Genomic DNA, 23,981 nt, shown 5'->3' on the forward strand with positions numbered 1-23,981 from the left:
AACACATTATTTTTAAAACTTTTTTGCCTCTTATCACTTTTTCGAAAAACTAGTTTTTTCCTAGTTGGTCATAAAATTACAATTAGTTTCTACGGATACAATAATTACAAATAGCTCCATCAATAATAGTCAATAATTTGAAGCTATCATTTATTGTGTGAATGATTAATATTAAAAATTTTGATTTACACATTTCAGGAAATGGCAGATATGCATTTAACTTTGGGTGAGTTGGATCAGATTAAATTATGATTTCAATAAACTATCGGTAATATCGTAGGTGAATGTCAAGGAAATAGTGCAGCAGCCGCAAGGCGTTATGCAGTAAAATACCCCAATCGAAATACACCCGAGAGACGATTATTTTGATCGTCTTTTACGGGAAACGGGTACATTCCAACCGCAAGTTGCTGGAAATAGTGGTCGCCCAATAATGGATGCATCTGTTGAAGACATTTTAGAAATCATTGAAGAAGTCCCTGGATCAAGTACAAGGGTAATAGCTGCTCAACTAAATGTTCCTCACGTAAGGGTTTGGAGGTGTTTGAAGGATCAGCTGCTTAAACCCTATCACTTAACAACGGTTCAAGAGTTATTGGTTGAAGATTATCCTAAAAGGATTGGATTTTGCTATTGGTTGTTAATTTTATTAGAAATATTTTGTTTACCGACGTGGCTACCTTCAGTAGAAATGGAATAACAAACCATCATAATGAGCACATTTGGGCCGACTACAATCCTCACGCCAAAAAAACGACTGATCACCAAAGGACTTTCAAAGTTAATGTTTGGGCAGGAATTGTGGATAACGATCTAATAGGCCCAGTATTTCTTCCCAACAATTTAAATGTTGATAATTATTTGCAGTTCTTGGCAAACGATTTACAAGAGTATTTGGAAGAAGTGAATATTGCAATAAGGCAAAATATGAGGTTTCTATAAAGGAATACCTTTGCAAGCAGTATCGTGGTTGGTGGATTGGAAGGGGTCGTGATGCACCTATTTCTTGGCCACACAGAAGTCCAGATCTTAACTCATGGACTTTTGGTTTTGGGGATTTATGAAAGAGAAAGTGTATTCTGTAACAATAGAGGACGAACAACAATTATTGAGGGTTAGAATAATTGAAGCTGCAAATCAATTTCGTCAGAAAAATATGATTTTTCAGCTCATTCGGTTTTCCTTATTAAAACGATACCGAATGTGTATTGAAGAAAATGGGGGTCATTTTGAACATTTATTGTATTATATTTATAGAGGTTATAGACATTTTTTGAAACTGTTTTTTGAAAAAAGTAATAAGAGGCAAAAATTTTTTAAAAATAATGTGTTCAACTAATGATGCCACTAAATTCATTTGATTTGAACGTACTCAAAAGTTTGGGGGGATTTAGGGCTGGACACCCCCCTTAAAATTTTTCTGTTCTCTTAGATTGTGTTGTTTCTTTTGGATGAAAAATGCTTTGTTTAACTTTTTTTGTGTACACTTTTGTACTAAGGTAAGTTGAATTCTAAATCAATTTATTTTTGTCTCCGGAATGCGTGATTTAATTTATGACATATCTTTTTGAAACACCCTGTATTTAACTTACTATAAAATTTTGCATCCCACGTGCACTGCTTTTTGTTGGCGTTAAACAGCTGATCAGTTACAAGTAAAGATAATGATTTAAATGGGGAAATTAGAATACCTTATCAATAACATCGAAAATATATCAAATTTCAAAGAAATTTTGAATGCAACGTTTTTTTACCTTGTGAGTTTATTCTTTCTTTTGGGTTCATTTTCTACTTCATTTTATATGTACATATTATATCACAAAGAAAGAAACAATGTATATAAATATTTGGTTGATATCGCTAGGCCTCTTTTGGCTATTTTAGTTAATTAAAGGTGAATAAAGATTCTAATATTCTAAAACTATCGTAATTAGTTAGTTAGGATAATGAATATTATCTCAGTATTATATATGAATAAGTATTATCTAAATAGATTAAAACTAAAATGGTTATATATTTTTGTTTACCAAAGGAGAAGCTACAAATATGTTTATAATAAAGCTAATAATTTTAGCAGGAGTTCACCATAAGGATATGAGACTTACTTTCGTTATTTCTCCTGATCCAAATGTTTAAAATTCCTCCGCATTGTAATAGACAGGGCATTTTCTGCACTTCAGTAGTTATTCCATGTTGTGAACCTACCACATTCGCATAGTGGGTCCTGTGGAACGATCCTATCCCACCTGATTTTATTTGTCTTGACAGGAACAACACCTGTTCTTATTCTGTTTAATAACTTCCATTTTCTCCGGTCAAGACGTATGCCGCATAGACTATCTTGACGTAATGGGTAGTCATCAAGTGGCTCTAGAGTGATTGCCTTTAGGAAGTCTTTCCTTTTAGTCTAGACTTCTCGTGTAGTGGTGCTCTATATAGAGGATGTCGTTCATCGAACTGCTGTTTAAATCTTTCGATGTGTTCTGGGTCCTCTCATACTTGTGGAAGGCGACGCCAGCGTTAGTATAAAGCCGCGGAAAAGGTGTAGGTTTCATACACACGTAGGCGAGGAAAAGAAGCACTAAACCTACCAATTTTCCGCAGCAAGATGAATCGCTGTGAAACTTTTTGCATTCGATTCGGGAAAGTGTCAGGAAAGTCTGTGAACAAAATTTATGATGAAAATCGCATTTTGTGCATATGGAAAATGCATTTTCAAAGTGCATGGAAAATGAAAAATTTGCATTTAAGAAAATATCGACAATAACGAGTTTAATTTTGTTATTGGGGGGTTTTCGAGTTCGCTGAATATGAATATGATAACGAAGATGGTCCCCGATCTACCTGGTATGTTAATTTCATTCTAAATCAGACGCTAGTCATAACTCGTGGCTTTCTGAGATCGCTGAATACAAATATAATAAGAACCATGGTCCTCGAGCTACCTGGTGTCCAGGGTGAACCTCATCTCCTGGAGTTTTATGCTATTTTCATTCGAAATCAGTCGAAAGTCTTGTAGGTTTCCGAGGTCGATGAATACGAATGTTATGACGGCGGTGATCTTCCAGCTAGTTGGTGCTCAGGGTGAACATAGTCTTCTGAAGTTTTATGTTTTCGAGATCGATGAACTTGACATCTGAACTTGAATATTATGACATCTATTTTCATAATGAATAATTTCATTCACCCTTTTATATAAAAAACGGTGAACTTGGAGGATATCTTTGTACTGGTACGTATGAGAGAATAAGTATAAAAGTATATGTGAAAGTAAAAGTTACAGGAGGTATTCTGAGGTCATTTATCAACAAAATATTCGTATTCAGCGATCTCGAAAACCCCGAGTAATGACTGTCGACTGATTTAGAATGAGATTAACATGAAACCTCAGGAGACGAGCTCGCCCTGGGCACCAGATACCTTGGAAAACATCGCCGTTGTAATATTCGTGTTCAACGACCCCAAAAAGCACCGAGTAATAACTTTGGACTGATTTCGAATAAAAATAAGATAAAACTCCAGGAGACGAGGTCCACCCTGGGCACCAGGTAGCTTGAGGACCATCGTCGTTGTCATATTCGTGTTCAGTGACATCGAAAACCTCCGAGTAATGACTGCCAACTAATTTAGAATGAAATTAACATACTCCAGAGACGAGGTCCATCATGGTAATTTTTCATTTTCTATGCCCTTTAGAAATGCATTTTCCTTGTGCACAAAATTGCAATTTTCATTTTACGACCATAAATTTTGTTCACAAATGTTCCTGAAACTTTCCCGAATCGAATGCAAAAAGTTTCACAGCCATTCAAGTTGCTGCGGAAAATGGGTAGGTTTAGTACATTTGATTGCTTTATTTCCTCGCCTAACGGTAATTATTCGGTATGTTTCGTTTAAGGCTACATCTACCAGTCTTGCATATACACATCTGCTCCACAATGGGCATGCATATTTATCTGCGAGTAGCACATGACTTGTACTGTTTTTTCGAGAATTGGACATCGACTCTCTGCGTGCTTTGCCTTGTTTATTTGCAGGGATATTTATATGTTAGTTGGTACTGTGTCCAGTAACACTCCGAGATATTTTGGACTAAATTTGTGTTCCAGGACTATTGCTCTCCGTGATACATTCAGCTGTCCTTGATTTTAAGGTGAAATGATTATTCTCAGGAACACCTTCAGTGCCTGGCTCATCACTACAAGTGTCTAGTATTCTAAGTACTATTTCGCATTATAATTCTTAGGAATATTTGTGAATGTCGATACTAACCATTCTTTGCTATGGTGTCTGTGCTATAAATATTATCGTACATATCTACCAAAATGTCTACCATTCCCTCATCGACAAGTTTAAGAAACTCAATTGGGATGTCATCTCGGCCCGTTGCCTTCCTCAATTTTTTCTGTTTTGGTGCATATTCTACTTCTTGTCTTAGAATTTTTGGACCTGTTTCTTCCGTTTGGTCATCGTTGTCTCTCATCTCCGAATACTTCTTTGATTATATATTTAGTTGATGTTTTGTTTCTGTGAGAATTTGTCATTTCCTTCACTTTTCGATGAATAATAAAGCTCTCATATTTCTTTTTGTGTTCCTCAATTTCCCGATACTCTTCATTTAGCCCAATTGCTTTTATTTCTTTTCTAATCCTGTAATTGAAGAGCTTATACTGTCCACTTCGTATTCATATCTTCTTCTTTCATTCATGAGGTCTAATAGTCTTCATCAGTCATCAGAGATGAATATTACTCCTATGTAGTTATTTTATATACAGGGCGATTGATTAGTATGATAAAGCTCAGTAGATCTCCTATAATAATAGATAGCAATAAAAGTTAACCAAAAGTGTAGGGAACTTTGAGGTTCATATTACAATATTAGTTAAAATGTTACAGGGTGTTCGATAACATAGTGGCAGACCAAACTTATGTTTTTTTAATGAAAAACTCTGTATAATTTAACGTTTTGTTATATTATACAGGTATTTACAAAATTATAACCAATTTTACATGAAAATCGTAACATGTTTCACTCCCTGTGTAATTAAAAAGAAGCGCAATAACAATGATCTATTGCTGCATATTTTTTTATTGATTATCAAAATTTTCAAAAATTATTGATATTACTAATTTTCTCTATAACGAATACAGTCAAAACGTAAGGTAATTTTCTTAGTAATTTTAAATAGAACAGCCTGTATTTTATGTCACTATTTTTATTTAATATTCCCCATCTCTAAACGTATTAGTTTTTGAGATATTTTCATTTTTCAAATCAAATTATTAATTAGTAAATTTTTACTTTAAGTAAGCCATGACTGAACTGTCTAAATCTGACAGTTCGTCATAATTGTTTGTGTATAAACTTACTAAGTAGGTAGGATGAATTTTACTGTTGATGAAATGGTAGATACGATCTGGATATTGGAGGAACGCAATAAAAATGCGTTATTATCAGTGTGAATTTATCATAAACCGTTTCCTGAGAGGCAACAACCTACAACAGCAAGGTTTGAAGGATTGAAGGATCGGTGTAACCGCAATGGTTCAGTTATGTATGAAAAACACGGACAAAAACTACTGTGACAGAGGAAAATGAAATAAATGTGTTTCTGGCAGTTACTGAAAATTCCCCTACAAGTACACTGAGTATTTCCAAAGAAAAAGAACTAAACTTACTACTCTGTGCAAGTAATTCTTTCAAAAAACAGAATGCACCCTTACCATATTCAATTGCACCAAGAATTAATTGATGAAGATTTTGAAAAGAGAATCGTATTTTGTGAATGAACCTTAAATAAAATTAATCAACAGAGAGATTTCTTCGATAATGTACTACTTGGAGATAAAGCTAATAACATAATAGGCATTATTATGCCACAACTAATCCATACCACATAGTTACACACGGTCAAACTAGATGGTCGCTGAACATGTGGGGAGGTGTTGTTGGTAACTTTGTGGAGGGACCATATTAGTTTGAAGAAAATCTAAATGGTGAGGTGTATTTAGATTGTTTAGTAATTCAATTGCCCATATTATTGGAAGACGTTCCACTTCGTATACGTGAACAAATGTGGTGTTTTCATGACGGTGCTACTGTTCACTATAATGAATTGGTTCAAGGTGAACTTGACGATCAGTTTCTTGATGGATGGATTGAAAGAAATGGACCAGTAGTTTGGCCACCCAGATCACGTTATCATTTTTTTGGGGTTACGTTAAGAATGAAATTTATAAAATACCTCCAACAAGGCATGAGATAAAATATAGAATAAGAAATGTATTTTGAAGCATTAGTGTATAAATGTTTCGTAATGTAAGTGACTCATTCAATGGCCTTTTTTCTTCTTCTTCAGGTGCCATCTCCGCTACGGAGGTTGGCAATCATCATAGCTATTTTAATTTTTGAGGCAGGAGCTCTAAATAGTTGTTTTGAGCTGCATCCAAACCATTCTCTCAGGTTCTTGAGCCATGAAATTCGTCTTCTTCCGATGCTTCTTCTGCCATCTATCTTTCCTTTTTTAGTCGTTCATAAATGTTTTAGGTTATTTTAAACACCTTATATAATTAAATATTAAAAATATTTTATTAAAAGTAGTTTTTATTTTTTCCATAAATGGCGTATTTTGTGTTTGTGTTTTTTTTTGTCAAATTTATTAATAATATAAATAAGTTATTTTTCTTTTTTTATTTGTTACATTGATTACCGGATTAATAATCAGTAATGGTGAACTGTCAGTTTTAGACAATAAAGTCATGGCTTACTTAAAGTTTGTAAAAATTTATACACCTAATTAATAATTTCCTTTTAAACATTAAAATATCTCAAAAAACATATAATAAAATAAATTAATAAATTAAATAATTAATAATTAATTAATTAAATAAATTTAGACATATGGAAAATTAAATAAAAATTGAAGTATGCTAATGGTTCTTTTCGATAGCGACATAAAATACAGGGTGTTATATTTAAAATTACTGCGAAAATAATGTACTTGCGTTTTGACTCGTATATTCGATATAAAGAAAATTAGCAATATCTTTTGTCATATCTATATCTCATTTTTGAAAATTTTGATAATCACTAAACAAATATGGCTACAATACATCATTGTATTGTCTTTTTAATTATATAGGAAGTTGAACTTGTTACGATTGTCGTAGAAAATTGGTTATAACTTTATAAATACCCTGTATAATATAACAAAACTTTATATTGTTGTGAGGAGGAAGTGAAGAAGATTTCGAATATAGAATGAAATACAGGGTGTTACATTTAAAAAAGACATAAGTTTGGTCTGCCACTATGTATGCACACTGTAACATTTTAACTAATTTTGTAATATGAACCTCAAATGTACCTACAACTTTTGTTATTAACTTTTATTGTTATCTATTATTATAGCGGATCTATTGAACTTAATCAGATTAATCAATCACCCTGCATGTCTGATGTTCACATTCAAAATTATATTGTAATAGGTTTTTCCTATATGTGTCTCTATTGCTTATTCATTATAATAAATCATTTATTTTGCCTTTTTGATTAAAGAAAAGTTTTTTTGTTTTTGTTGCCAGTACTGTTAAATTATTGTGCTGAGACACTTTCTAGTATAATGCAAAGCGAGATTCAAGTCACCACAAATTCGCCTCCTGTATCTTTTCTCCTTCGTAAAAATGTTGTGGTGTCATGTAATTTGTTTGATTATTTCTGTCTACTGATCTCTCTTCTGTGTGTGTTGTGTTGCTTCAGGGAATGAGTAACCAGTCAGTCCTTTATTTGGTCCGACCGTCGTGCTGGAGATCTTCCCCTGGATCTTTTGCCAGCCACGTTGCATTTAACTATCATGCGTTCCTTGCCTTCTCTTCTTATTGTTATATGTCCAAAATATCTTAGTATATCTTGGTTGGTACAACTTCTGCCGAAACAATAATAAAATATATAGCAAGCTGAATTTATTATAACTTTTTGAGAAAATTTCATATTTAGACTTACAAATATTTTAAAATAAACACATAATTTGGATCACAAATATTAAACAAAGACCCTGTTCGATTGATATTAATCCCAAAAGTATTCGACCGTCTTTCATAACTTCGCGCCAAACATTTCCAGCGCCCTCTGTAAGTTGCAAGCTTAACCATTAACACTTCACGAACTTCTCGCATAGTGCAACTACCAATGCTACAATACTTTATACAAGATGTTATAGTACAAGATGTTATAGTAATGCATTCGAATTAAGCTTTGCTTTAAAATCATAAAAAGATGTGGGAAAACTATTCAAGTGATGCAAAAATCCTTTGGAGATAAATGTATGAACAAAATAAACATAAAAGAATGGTTCAATGCGTTCAAAATGGCCGTAGTCTGTTGACAGGTACCCGCATTCCTGTACAACAGTACAACGACCTTCCAGTACAACATCTATTCGCGATTGAAAAAGATCGGTATTTAACTGTGTACGAACTAGAAAGTCATCAAAGAAATTGTTAGTTTAGTTTATGAAATTCTAAACGAGAATTTAGGAATGATTCACCGCGTGCCAAAAGTTGCTCACGACAGAACTGACAAAGGTTCGTTTAGAAGTCGGTCTGGACACTGGAAAATATTCTTAAAAACATCATTACTTATGGACGCTTTACGCCTAGAATTCCGAGACAAAAATACAGTTTTCACAATGGAACCTTCCGTTCAAGTTGTTGTTTTTATTATTGTGGTGTTGTGCCACTCCAAGAGGTCGTCAGACAATCAACAAATAATTTTTCGTTCAAGCAAACGTTGCGTTAAGGTAACCTTATGCAATAATTTTTGGCAAAATACAAGATCTCCATCAGTCTCCGTATAATCCCTATATAGCATCTGCGACTTTTTCGTTCCAGCCCAGACCTCAACTTTAGGAAAATCAAATTTATGGTTATCAGCTCTGTATTTATAGATCCCGAGACGCTAATAGCAGCGAATGAAGAGATCGAGAGAGTAGTTAGATTGAGCTACCTCATCCTCCAAGATAATATTCTGTGATGCAGTGACCTGAGTTTAGAGACCAAGATGCGTATGGTGAGGTGCTACGTTCTTCCGGTACTACTATGCGAAGTCGAAGTCTGGATACTGACGAAAGCCATTGAAAAGAAGATCGAAGCCTTCGATATATGGATCTATAGGAGGATATCGAATATATCTTATGTAGACTATGAAGTGAAAATAAGAAAAAGAAGTGCTTAATTTAGTGAAACAACGTAAACTTGAGTACTTTGGCCACGTGATGTGTATCGAAGAAATATATAGAATTCTTTAACTCGTCATACAGGGTCAAGTTTTTGGCAAAAGGGGGCGGGAAGGCCGTCATATCTCGTGGCTGAAAAGCATCCGACAATGGTGTGGAATGACTTCCGCCGAATTATTTCAAGAGCGGTCAACAAAACCACGATATCGATCTACAACATCCGGTCCGGATGTGTTACCGGAGAAGAAGACATTTTCGTGTTTTCCAAACTGGAAATGCTATTTAAAGGGCATCCTTTCGATGACACCAGAGATTATTCAAATAAATGCGACGATGCTACTGAAGACCAATGCAAAAACTGAATCAGAAGAGCTTCAGAGACTTGCAGCACCGATGGAAGTTGAGTTGAAATGTTTTTAAGTTGAGTAGGGATTACTTCGAAAGTTGCCATAAACTAGATGACGAAAGATAAAGGAATGGCCAAGAATAAAGCATTGAAGTTATGAACAAAGGTTGGATACTGTCAGGAGGTATCTCATGTTTTGTGCGATTTAATTTTTGGGATATTTAATTGAGATTATTTTATTGTCTTATTAGAGGTTTTCATTTACATGCTAATGATCATCTTTTCTTTTTAATATCTGGTCGTTCGCTTGTTACCGTTATATATTACAGTAGCTATTGTTGATTCTCAGTTTTATAGAATGTACCATATAGACGACACTTTTATTGCGCTTGTATCATAACAATTAAACTGCGACAATATATAACATTAACTTTGTATACATTCTAGTGATTCTTTACAGCTCACTTGGTCGCTTCTGACACCCCTTACGTCATTCTTTTTTTTTATAATTCCAGGAGTCTTCATGCAAATTTCTCCTACTCAACGCCTATTTGATACTTTCCATCTTTTTGCTGGACGGCCTCTCCTTTTTCTTCTTTGTGGGACCCAATTATAAATTTGGTTCGCTTGTCGTTCGTGTGGCATTCTCCACATGTAGCCGTAGTAGAACAGTTGTTTCGCTTCTATAAAACTTCTGTAACACCCAGTTTTAACTGCATTCATTTTTCTTTTATTGTCTTCTGATAATATCCACATTTCTACTCCGTTTGTTACAGTGCTTTCTACTAATGATCTGAACAACTTTATTTTAGTGTGATTTGACAAACTTTTATTCCATAGGAGGGAATGTCACCTGCATCAGTTTTTATATTCTTTGCATCATGTTTTTCTATTGTGTGATACTCGTCATGTAGTTTGCATCGTCCTCATCTTCAGCAATGACAACCAGATCGTCCGCAAATAAATAGTGTAGATTTCCCTGATTCCAATTCGAATTCCCATAGCATTGCATTTCATTGTTCATTATTTCAGCGCAGCATTAACGTACGAGGCATGTTTTTTAAGTAAGTACCGTTTTGCGATTCCGCCGCTACAGCGCTACGGTCGGCGTTCCGCGCATGAGCGCTGGTTACCTACATCTCTTGTCTACGCACTGACGCCATTACAGTCTGATTCTTCATTGTATGCTTGTTTACTCCAGTGTTTAAGATGCCTCCAACAATCGTGAGTCACGCTGATTGTGAAGTACGGGCTGTTATACGATTTCTTAGTGCTAAAGGCGTAAAACTGATCGATATTCATCGTGAGATCGTTGAAGTTTACGGACAAAACATTATGAGTGATGGAATGGTAAGGAAATGGATGAGAGCATTTAAAGATGGCCGCACAAATGTGCATGATGAAGAACGGAGTGGGCGTCCTTCGGTCGTTAATGAAAATTTGGTGCAGAAAGTGGACGAAAAGGTGAGAGAAAACAGACGCTATACAATTTCATCATTGTCCGACTGCTTTCCTCAGTATTCTCGTAGTGTTTTGTATCGCATTGTTACCGAGAACTTGAATTACCGAAAATTGTGTTCACGTTGGGTTCCAAAAATGTTGACGGATTTGCACAAAACCCAACGTTTAGGCAGTGCATTGACTTTCCTTGAGCGGTACCACAGTGAAGGTGAAGATTTTTTAGACCAAATTGTTACTGGTGACGAAACGTGGGTGGCCTACGTCACACCAGAATCGAAACAACAATCCATGGAATGGCGACATTCATCATCACACAAAAGAGTGAAGTTTAAGCAAACAATTTCTGCCCGGAAAATCATGTGCACAGTTTTTTGGGACAGAAAAGGAGTATTGCTAGTGGAGTTTCTGCCTCGTAATGAGACAATCAATGCAGCGTCTTATTGTGAGACATTGAAAAATCTGCGTCGTGCAATCCAGAACAAAAGACGTGGCAAGTTGAGTAAGGGTATCGTTTTGCTGCATGACAATGCCCGTCCACATGTGGCTAATCAGACCAAAGATCTCATCAAATCATTTAAATGGGAAACTCTAGATCATCCTCTATCGTCTTCAAGACGATAACGAAGTCAAAACATTTGTGATGCAGTGGTTAACAAGTCAGGCGGCAGAATTTTATCAGGAGGGTATTCAAAAACTGGTGCCACGTTATGACAAGTGCCTCAATATTCACGCAAATTATGTAGAAAAGTAGATTAAGGTACAGGCTATCATGTAAAAATAGAATTATTGCCATATCTTTGTACGTCTTTTTTTAATTCCAAAACGGTACTTACTTAAAAACACGCCTCGTATATTTCGAAAAGAGTTGGTGACAAGCAGGAACCCTGTCTTAGCCCTTTATTAATTGAAAACATATCTGAGCAGCTGCTCCGTGTTCTTATATAGCCAAAGTTGCCTTCATAGAATTCTTTAACAGCGTTTACATAAATTAGTGAGATATTTTGCTGTTTCATGACAACCTACAACTTATTCAGGGATACGCTATCATAAGCTCTTTCAATCAATCAATATTGTAGTATAGTTTATTATCAACTTCAGTTTTCTAAGCTTTCTGAGCTGTCTGAGACAGAATAAGTTATCTGCTTTCTTATTTTTCATACCTTTTATTTAATGCTTGTTTTATTTCATCAGTTGTTATATACTCTTTCATATCTCACATCGAGAAAATTCGCCCTATTATTAGTAACATCTTCGTAATATTTCTTCCACTCTGATAGTTCGATCGAGTGAATTGTAAAAACCTTTTTTTTTTGTCTAATGTATTAATTGTTTTCTAGGCAATAAATTTTTTATCTCAGAATTCGTTTTGACTTTTCATTACTGTTTTTTTTTTGTTTCATAATTGTGTCTGGCATAAATGGTTCTATCCTTTAGTATTCCTGTACTAACCAAAAAAAAAGACAATAACTTTGTTCAAACTGGAATAATCAATGATTTATAGAAAGCCATAGTAGTGACATTCAGTTTGCGATAAAGCATGCACCGTTTTAGACAATACCAAATTTAGACATCAGCGTATTAGCATGTCAATTTATAAACTTTCATTTTATCTATAAGGTTAATATGTTCCGACAAAATTTACCAAGCATATTTAGTATATGATTGTATATGAACGTTCAGCTAACGGATAAAGTGTAAACGTTTATATATTTTATAATAATTTCACCATTTGAATGAAGAAAGTTTTTATTATCATCAGAATTCTGTATTCAATAATTAATAATACAAAATACACAATTCTGTATGACTATTCAAAGAGCATCCTCAGACCTAAGCTTTAATATTTGCTTTTTAATTTTCCTTAAATGTCACGTTTATGTATGTGCTTTTTGAAACCGTAGATTTTGAGAATACACAATTAATTTCATCACTTTCCAATAATTCGATAAAGGTTACTTAAACGATAGATTCTTATACATTCTAATTTTCCCATAATTTAGGTCGTGGACGAGTCTACAGTAACGGAACGTCCTGAGGCTCCTTCGAAGGTTTGGATTGTAAAAGCGGAGTGGTTCTGGACCTCGGTGCAAAAAGAAACAAGCTTGCCGGAGAAAGATTATCTATTTGACGATGTAAGTATTGTACATTTACTGCCTTGTATTTACTAAAAATAAATCAGTTAACCCTTTCAGTCACACACCTAGAAAGAGGCATTCAAAAATTATAAAATTTGCTAGATATGCTTGAGAGAGGTAACTAAAACAATAGGTAACAAAAAAGGACTGCCCCTCCATCTGTTTTTTTGTTAAGACTTTTACCTCACAAGGTACATGTTGCCTTTAAGGATTCTAATACTAGAAGTAAATTTATTATTATCATCTAATAAAATACAAAAAAAAAGAATAGTTGTTTAGAAAATTACTTAAAACCTATCTATTATGAAAATCAAAAAACTTGACATTTTTAGCAAAACATGTGGGTCCTGCCTTTACATCCCTCCATGTTGCACCGAAAATTTTCTTTCTTGTCATCGTAGATTGGTACATGAATAACCATCACATCTAAATTCCATATAAGGTAGTTTTTCGGGGAGCTTATTCGTTTACCTTTTCAACGATTGCGGAGCATGTTGTTCCGCTGAAGGTCTACCTACCTCTCTTAGGTGGATCTTTGTGAAGAAGTAAATACTCAGCTACTGACTGTCTGAATCCAATAAGATCGAAAATATCTTTCTTTGGAGCATGGAGTTCTACAGATTTAGATCTGTATTCCAGCCATGAATTTACCAGTGCTAAATCTATGGCATGGGTAATCATTCTTAATGTCCACTTTCGTGATCTTACATGGGAGCGATAAATACATTAGCAAGAAGTCAACTTGCCATATTTGTGTTGTAGTGCTGTATAGCCTCCGGTCTTATAACTTCAATATAATGTTTAGTTGCTTTATCCCATCTTTTACAGTAATCTTGTGTCCCTATACCTACATAATTTGATGCTACAGTGACTGGTTTATTATCAAACCATTTCGTTATTTGCTAACAGGGATGGTATCCCTGTACTACTAGTTCCTCGGTCTTGTTGTTTCAAGATTTTATCATTAGGAAGCAGGGGTTGAAAAAAAACGATTTTAGTCTTATGGTGCCCACCGAATATATAGATTTGGAGTTTAAATACTGAAAGAGGTGATACATACTGAATTGTCAAAGTACAAGAAATGACCTTTTTCTGCAATTCTGTCAGATAAATGCATTACAATGCCTGTTTATGCACCAAAATTGGTATATATGGGCTTCAATTCTGTAGTGGACCCTTGATATATTATTAAGTCATATACAAGACCACTTTGGCCAGCTAAAACATAAATCTTGATTTCCCATTTTTTGGGCTTATTCTTGATATATTGTTTTATATTTATGTTACCCTTGAATGGTACTATTTGTTCGTCCACACATAAATTTTTTTCTAGAGGCAGTTCTAAGCATCTTTTTCTGATACTATCGTACAGGGAATGTACTTTCCGCAGTCTATCTGTATTATTTTCCGGTTGGTTATTTATATCCACGAGATAAATATTTTGCCTAAGTTTGGAAAATGTATTGTATGGATGTTATATTTTACCAGTGGAATTCCAACATTTAGGACCAATACATTCTAACTCGAGGATATTGTATTTTCCTTTATTAAGTGTATCTCTATAAATTGTTTTATTTCATCAGGGGTCGTTGGAAAAAATCTTGCTATATGCTTGTGCACGGAATGATGATTTGTTATCTCAGCCATTACTGAGAAGATATCATCAGATATGTACTTATTGAAAGAATTAATTAGTGCTGGTAAATCAACAACTTGTTCTGGAATGGGATCATAACATGTTACCTTTCTGGTCTCGAACTGTACATCCTTCATCCATATTATTTGCTTTTTCTCAGTAAATTGTTTTTAAAAAATACTTCAATAGTTGTTTCTGGATTCATTTGATTTACTTCATCTTCTATAACTTCTTGGTCGTTGTTTGGCTCTTGCTCCAAGTCATCCTCTAGATCTTGAGAATTAGCTTCTTCTTTATATGAACAAACACGTTCATTCAAAAATTGAACTATTTCATCATTAGTTTTCATTTGAGTATCATCCTCTTTTCACCATCTTCATCGTCAAGATCCGAAATTGTCTTTTTCAAGATAATATAGTGACTCGTCATTTGTAAATCTGAAAAGAAATATTTCATGAAATAACCTGTTTTACACGAAAATATATATTATTTTTTGTCACAAAAACATCCATAAAAGCAGTTTGTACCTCATAAGGTAGATCCAGTTGAGGTGCCCAGCTTACTACTTTGTATCATCTATATTTTAGAAACTACTACATACTATGATAAATTACAGTGTTTAAACTCGGTTCGCTATTCCCAGTCCGAACTGTCTAGTGAATTTAGTAATTATTTTTTTGCGAAGTTAGTTACTTTTTGACAGACTAGAAGTGGCTGGAAATTACTATACAACCAAGCACACGTACTCATAGCCAATATTAATAGTAAACAAACTAAATAGTAAATAAAATAGAACTTTGCGAATTACCAACAATCAATATTTATTTATCTGCACCATATAATAAATAGTAACAACTAAAATATATTTTTAGTTGTTACTATCAATAGTAATAACAACTAAAATATATTTTTTAGTTGTTATTAAATATATACTACCCAAAATTTGATGGGTTTAGTATACACTTCCACTATTTAGAATAATTCTTCTTTTTTTTAAGAAAGAAGTTTGCAATAGTAGCATACTTAAGCTATTAATACTGGGAAGTAGGAATTGTTGTGTTGTAGGTTTCCGACAATGAATCTGTCAAAATGTGCCCGAGCTAAGCGAATGGAGTTTACTTACCTATCAAACAGATATCCGCGTTTATTCTCGAAAATAAACAGCAAAAACAACATACACAAACAGACTGTCCTAACCTCTTGCAATTGTCACTCAAACGAACTAATTTCAAATCCGGTTATAACTGTTAAGCAAAAACAAAATCGCGCGCAGAATGCAGGCATCTACGAATTAGACATGATATTTGACATGATGTTTGAAATCATACATAATAAATGTACCTCTGTGTATGTAATAAATGTAAAGTGTGACTGAAAGGGTTTTAAGTTAAAACAAATATAAAAGTTTCATATAAAACAGTCTTTCTCATAGATATACATTGTTATTGGGGTTTATAGACTAGTTGTGTAACTGCTGCAGGCATTATCAAAGACGGTGCTGGAGCAGTCTTATCATTTTGTGTTGACAGACGAGTATTTACACTAGGTTTTGTTATTCAAATGTATACTTAAAACTATTACAGAGAGTAAAATAAATTCCTGGAGTGGACAGCAGTCCTTTTACATCTTTGGCTCATCTTTGACTTCATTGTATCGTCTTCGTGGGTTTGAAGATTGACCCGATATTATTCTTGTTAATATTTTGATGATTATATGTATAGCATATTTAATATACTGTATTACTACTGCGGTATTACATATTAATTCCACTGCCACTTCAGAGTTTTGCGGATTGGACATTGGAGGGAACCATTTGATCGCTAAACTCAACACCCTTTTTCACCAAGTTATTATCAAGGATAGCTTGTAATTTGAGCATCGGTGTATTTTGTTTTTACCTGAGTTATTTAAGATACATTTATGAAGTTCAAATATTGTACTGTATTTTGTTAACCCATTTTAACACTTAAATAGATTCCAGTTGTCTTCCCATGACTTCACCTCGCTTGAGTTTGGATGATAGGACACTTGGTAAATCTTTTCGGTTTTTTCTTAATGTACTGCAGATTCTTGTTTTATTCTTGCATTCTTGCAAGTTCTACATAATTTATACATCTTTACACCACACTTATGCTCCTTATTTTTTATGTACAGCAGAAACAGGCAATACCCTCTCCAAGGTGTCATGGATTCATCTATGACCAATTCTTAACCGAGAATTATACAGTTTTTTAAATTCTTTAGTGTAGAATCAATAATGGGACCTATAGAAGTTTATATAGTTTATCTGCCAACATTTTTACAATAGTAAAAATCTGTTCATCGCTGAACTAATAAATTTATTGTGAAATAGATGATCCTTGGACCAATAATGTCTCATTTTAGGAACACAACAATTCCCATGCAAAGGATGCAGGCAAAAAAAATTTAACATTTCATCATAAGTAACCTGTTGCTACTTTTTCAATCGAGATTTTTATTCCACCTACAAAACAACTACGTAAGAAAATATAGCTTTGACTAATATATAAATTTTAGTATCTAGACCAAGTTTTGTCTCCGTCGGGTCGAAGGGATTCAAGCGCCACCCCCGGAAGTGCTGCCAGACGGAGAAAACGGAAACTGTTGCTATCGTCTCTTGTACATAACCAATCGCCCGCTCTTACGAAACGAAGATCATCGGTTAGCGATGCTGGGTTGTTATCAGTCTCTGGGTCATTTTTGGACTGTACGACGAGTCCCAATAAAGAGATAATCGATGGTGCAGAACCGGTAATCGACACTCCACGTAAGGGATTAACACAGAGGCATCAAGTATTTTTGGAGTTACTACAAACAGAAACAAACTATGTAGACATCTTACATACGATAGTAACGGTAAGTTTAACTATGAATATCATTTTGTTTTTTAAATTTAATTATACAGATCACGACATTGTTTTATTGACCATACAACACAATGGCAATCGCTGTGACATTTTACACGTTTCCACCACTATATTCATTTCACAGTAGGTACACATTTGTCGTAATTATCACATTGACATTAAAAATTTCAAACGAAGTTCTGAAAGAATAAACAAATAATTGATAAAATGCGTATTACGTTGTATGCCGTCCAAGAAAAAGTGCAACTTGTAACATGGTACTTTCAGGATCATTCGATAAGCGAAGTAATTGATTTATTTATTATTGCCTTCGAAAATAGACCCCCACCAAGTGTTACAACAGTTAAAAATACCATTAAACATTTTTAAACTTCGGGATGTGTAAACAGTTGTAAAAAGTGTCATGAAGGTAATGAACCACGTGTTAAACCTGTCGATGAGGAGCGTCAAAACGGATATTGATATTTGTGCTTTTGTGGAAGCTAGTGAACCATGTAATAGTGTACAAATTGCTAGGGAAGTTAACGTGAATGCTAGAACTGTCCAGCGAGTTCTCAAAAGGAATGGGTATTACTATTTTAAGATACAACCAACACAAGAACTGTTTCCGGAAGATAACTTTAGGCGGATGGAGTTTTGTGAAATTATATTAGATAAACAGAATGAAAATGTACACTTTTTAAAAAATATTTTATTTTCTGACGAATCTTCATTTTAATTACATAAAAAACACAATCCATCCGTTGCAATGTATTATTCTCGGAAAAATAAGCACCTCAGTGTTGCAGTGCGAACGCAGCATCCGCAAGAGTTAAATGTTTGGACTGGGATGTTAGGCGACCATATTGTCGGTCCATTTTTTATCGATGGAAACTTAAACGGGCGCAAATATTTACAACTTTTACAGAATGCCGGAATCATTCCGGCAGTTCGACGCCTTCCCGTTAATTTTCAGGAGTTTTATTTCCAACAGGATGAGTGTTCGGCTCACAACTCTAGAGCAACTATTGACCTGCTCAATCAAACGTTTCCTGGTCGACTGATAAGTACACGTGGTACAATTAAATGGCCCGCTAGATCCTGTGGCTTAGCGCCTAACGATTTCTTTTTTTGGGGTTTTCTCAAAGAAAACATTTATAGGCAACAGTTTGAAAGGGCCACAATCCTAGTCGAATTAAGGGCAAAAATACTTCATTTCTCTGCAAGCATTACACCAGCCCTACTCAAAAATATGAGGAGAAATCTCTATGACAGATTTGGTTACTGTTTAGCACAAGGATGTGGAATATTTGAACCCTTAATTCATTAATCTGCTTTCCTAATTTTTATTTTTTGTTAGGCACATTTTACGAAGTTTGTAGGTTCTTAATTAGGTAGTATTTTTTATGTTTAAGTTTGGAAGAATTTTATTGTTTTTTTTTTATTTAAAAGTACAAACGATTCTTATTCTGATTTTTTTTCTTCTTTCTTGTCTTATTGTTATAAGCTTTGTCCATAAAATGTGTACAATTTTCAGTGACAATAAAGCATATTACTTATTTACTTACTTATTTATTTGTATTGCTATTAAGGCTAAAAAATAACCAAAAAATTAATTTTAGAGCATTATAATAAATATACTCTAGAGATGGGATTGCAATAAATCTTAATTCCTACGGTCAACAAAACAATGTCGTTATCTATATAGCAAAACACATCACTGTTTTTTAATTTCCACAGAGTATCATCAACTTGACATGTTTCGCTGTGATTTCAGCTTCCTCATAAGAAAAACCTAACTTCTCGTTAGACTTAGTAGCGGAGACTTCCCAATATATTCATGTTTGTTCATTGAGGATTACATACGTCTTTTTAAAATAGTTTATTTTTAATATTTCTAATCAGTTACAGTATTCGATCAGTTTCTTCCATGACTATGAATGCATCTTTCCATTGTGCTCTGTGCTGATTGTTCTAGGCATGTTTGCATGTCTATCTGTCGAAGTATTTGTTTTTGATATATGATTCATGCTCATTTACACTAACACTTAGTGGTTTTGAGGTTTCTCCCACATAAAAATTGCTGCGTTCACAAGATACTTTATAAATGAAGTTTTTTGATCACTCCTGTTTGTTGTTTGATATGGTTTTGTCACAGCATAGATCTCAGTGAGTTGGTTGTCTTGAGTGTTGTTGTGATGTATTTATTTCCTATCCTTTTTAATATTCCTGATAAGCCCTTTACATATGGTATTGTTGTTATCTTCAAATCCCTTCTTGTGAGCATTTTTGGGTTATTTTTGATGTTTTGTTGTTTCCGTTCTTCAATCTTGTGAAATTCATTGTTTATAAATGCCAATGGATCATAATTTTTTGTTAACATCTTTGTTAGCAAGTTTTATTTTTCCTGAAATTTGTTTTCATTTGAGCACTGGTTTTGGGCTCTATCATATAGTAATTTGATGATAACCTTTTAACAGATTTAGTTGACAATGAATAAAGACATTAGTTAGAAAAGTGAGAAATAAATATTACTAAATAATTTAAATTTCTGTTTCGAGAAAGGTACAGCGAAACATGCTAAGTTGACTATATTTTGGGAAAATTGAAAAAGCAATGTTGTATTTTTATGTTTTGTTTTATTATTGAACATATACGTCCATTAAGTAACTGCAAATTCTATAAATAGTTTTAAATTAAAATTAATGTCTTTTCTGCTTTCTAAGGAAATCATTTGAAAAAGGTAAGTGATCATATTCCAATTGATTTTCCCTCTTTAACTCTTAAAAAAAGAAAGAAAAAAACTGTGGCGCTTATGTTTGTTACTCTTTTCTCTTTCAATTTTGTAGCGGATTTCGATCAGCTTTAAAAAAGATCTACAAAAATATACTTCTACAAGATTTGGTCATGTCATTGCTTGATTATTAAAATGACGCTTATTATTTACAAACCTCAACAGGCCTTGAAGGTCTGCTGGGCTAAAATACAATTAATATAGTACTTATATATTACAAAACTTGTATCAACTGGGGTGGCTTCTCGTCCAATCATGTTTCTTGCCTACTAAATTGGCTTACTATTCTCCTCCATTTATCTCTGTTTGTTGCTCTTTCTTCTCAACCATGAATTCCCTCTTTTCTGAGATCTTCGTGTACGCTATCAAAACATCTTTGTCTGGGTCGTTTTTCCGTCTTTTCGTGATTGGGTCTCTTTTAAGAATCATTTTTAGCATCATCTTCCTTTCTATTCTCCTCACGTGCCCTATCCATCTCACTCTCTGTGCTTTTATGAAGCGACCGATGCTTGGTTCGTTGTACAGTTCCTTTAGCTCCCTGTTTGTTCGTCGCACCCAACCTTTCACCGTATTTTTGCCTCCATATATAACTCTGAGCATTTTCCTTTCTCATCTTTTCCATATCTCTGTATTTGATTTTTTCATTGTCCATACTTCACTACCATATGTCACTGTGGGTCTTATTACTGTTTTATATATCCTTAACTTTGTTTTTCTCGATATATATTTGGATTTCATCAGTGGTCTTAGGCTTCTCATAAAACATTTTGCAATTATTTTCTTGATTTCGTTAGAATAGTAAAATCATCAGCGAAAGCCAGACATTGATGTCCATGTTCAAATGACGATTATTCTGAACAAACTTCTAGTCAAGTTAGATCTTTGTTCAATAAACTAGTTTAGATGCTGTATGCTATACTTCTCTCTAGACCTTTCTATTTTCTATATTTCAGTTGACACCGAAGGAAGTTTAGATGATGGTCGTATTACAAAAAGATTAGCTACATTTAAAGTTATTCTGACTTATTGTTCCATTATACATTAACTCCTAAGATCACCTAAGATTCTTAAACCGTGGAGTTCTTCAAGGTCCGCGTTTATCCCCGATATTCTCTTGTATTTATTATTATTTAAGAGCTAGAATAACGATAAACCTACAAAAAGAAAGAGCAAAGATGATAAACAGTGGCAAACGCATAGTTTGGAATTCACCAAATCAGCCAGAAGCGTACATAAAAAATATAGCAGAAACTTTACAGAGTAATAATCCCAAACCTCTAAGTATTGACGATCATAATAAATTAATTACAGACTCGGTTAGAAACGCACAACTCAAATTCTGCAAGAAAAATTACACCAAAAGTGAAAAGATTAGCAAAGACACAAAAGCTCTCATGGAAATACGACGAAACCTAAGCGAGAAAGAAAAGGGAAACAAAGAAGAATATAGAAAACTAAATAAAAGAATTTCAGCGGATATTGGAAGAGATGTGAGAGGATATAGTACTAATGTAATTACTCAAACAGTAGAAAAGAACAAAGGTTTGAGGATAATGAGGAGAGAACTCACACAAGGTAAAAAAGAGATATGCAAGCTAGAAGATAGGGACGGAAAGGCAACAACAGAGAGACGAAACATTCTGAAAGTAACTAGAGAGTTTTGTAAAGACCTCTATGCCAGCCAAAGATCACAAGAAAATTTACCGACACGAGTAAAGACTCTCATAAATCAGGGATCGGAGGTACTTTTACCCATTACTGTGTCAGAAGTAAGATCAGCTTTAAAGGAAATGAAGAGCCATCGATCTGGTGACGATGGACTCGTTATTGAGGCAATAAAAGCAGGAGGAGAAATTCTATTGAAATCAGTGGGCGAGCTGTTTAATGAATGCTTGCATGCGGGTACGATTCCTGGGGACTGGAGCAGTGCAGTGATAGTCTTGTTACACAAAAAAGGTGATATTACTAAATTAGAAAATTATAGACCCATCAGCCTCTTGACACATATGTATAAACTCTTTATGAAAATCTTAACAAGGAGACTAACACCTAAACTAGATTTCTATCAGCCCAAAGAACAGGCAGGCTTTAGGAGAGGATATGGCACAAATGACCATTTGCACACCATAAAGATCTTAATTGAAAAATGCATCGAGTACAACATACCACTGGTTCTTGCATTTGTCGATTACGAGAAGGCTTTTTATACTGTAGAGTTTGAAACCGTACTGGAAGCACTAAATCAAAGCCGAATAGATTACAGGTACACGTCACTAATCAAGGGCATCTACGGGAACGCTACATCAAGTATACGACTACACGAAGACACAGAAAAGTTCAGCTTAGGTCGAGGAGTAAGACAAGGAGACAATGTTTCACCAAAATTGTTCACGGCAGCTCTAGAGTCAATATTTGAGAACACCCAATGGCAAGATATGGGCATCAATATAGATGGAGAAAGATTAAATCATCTGAGGTTTGCAGATGATGTCGTATTAATCGCAGATAACTTACAGGATGCGGTTTCTATGCTGCATTCGCTTAAAAGTCTGTCTGAAAGAGCAGGATTAAAGATAAACTTTGAGAAAACTAAACTTATGACAAATCTCGTAATGAGTGGAAATGTAACTATCGACAATAATACCATACAACAAACAGACACTTACAAATATCTGGGACACGAGATCAAAATAAACAGAGACAATCAAACAAATGAAATACAGAGGCGAATAGGCCTGACATGGGCAGCATTTGGCAAACTAAGCCATATTCTAAAAAGTTCAATTCCCATGTGTCTCAAGCGAAAAGTTTATAACCAATGTGTTTTGCCTGTACAAACTTATGGAGCAGAGACTTTAACACTCACGCAGAAATCTGCGAATAAACTAAGAGTTACACAACGAGCCATGGAACGTGCAATGCTGAATGTGAGCCTCCGAGACCACATAACAAACCGACAAATCAGGCAAAGATCAGGAGTTCAAGACGTCATCGAAAGAACCACGAGACTTAAGTGGAACTGGGCAGGACACTTAGCCAGAACACAAGATGGACGATGGACAAGACGAATTATGGAATGGAGGCCCAGAAATTATAAAAGAAGCCGAGGACGACCACCGACTAGATGGACCGACGACATAAAAAGAGTAGCGGGAAACTGGCTACAAGCGGCCCAGTGTAGAGAACACTGGAAAGAACTGAGGGAGGCCTATGTCCAGCAGTGGACGGGATTGGCTGATTGATGATGATTTATTATTATTTGGAGAATGTGTTATTTCTTTTTCTCATAACCATGTATGTGAAATCTCTATAAATTTCACATGATTCTGTAAGAGTCCATTCCCCAACTATACAGCAATATTGAAAACACATAGCAGCAAAAGACTAGAATGCGAATGCATTTAACCATCCCAAACGCCATAACAATAATATTCGAAAGCACAAACTACACAATATTCTTTTCACAATATGGGAAAATATGCTTTAAATGTAAGAAACCAGGACGCATA

The 23,981-nt window shown here is 34.4% G+C and overlaps 1 protein-coding gene across 3 annotated transcripts in view; it reads left to right on the forward strand.

The window, feature by feature from the left end:
- Positions 1-23,981, forward strand: part of pbl (epithelial cell transforming 2 pebble) — an 84,448-nt gene that overhangs the window by 30,950 nt on the left and 29,517 nt on the right. For all 3 annotated transcript variants that reach the window (XM_072523685.1, XM_072523686.1, XM_072523687.1), the window contains 2 exons: positions 13,041-13,172; positions 17,350-17,688. In XM_072523685.1, coding sequence (XP_072379786.1) covers positions 13,041-13,172; positions 17,350-17,688 — 471 coding nt within the window. The remainder of the gene's footprint in view (positions 1-13,040; positions 13,173-17,349; positions 17,689-23,981) is intronic.

This window comes from Diabrotica undecimpunctata, chromosome 2, assembly GCF_040954645.1.
Source record: "Diabrotica undecimpunctata isolate CICGRU chromosome 2, icDiaUnde3, whole genome shotgun sequence".
Lineage (NCBI taxonomy): Eukaryota > Metazoa > Arthropoda > Insecta > Coleoptera > Chrysomelidae > Diabrotica > Diabrotica undecimpunctata.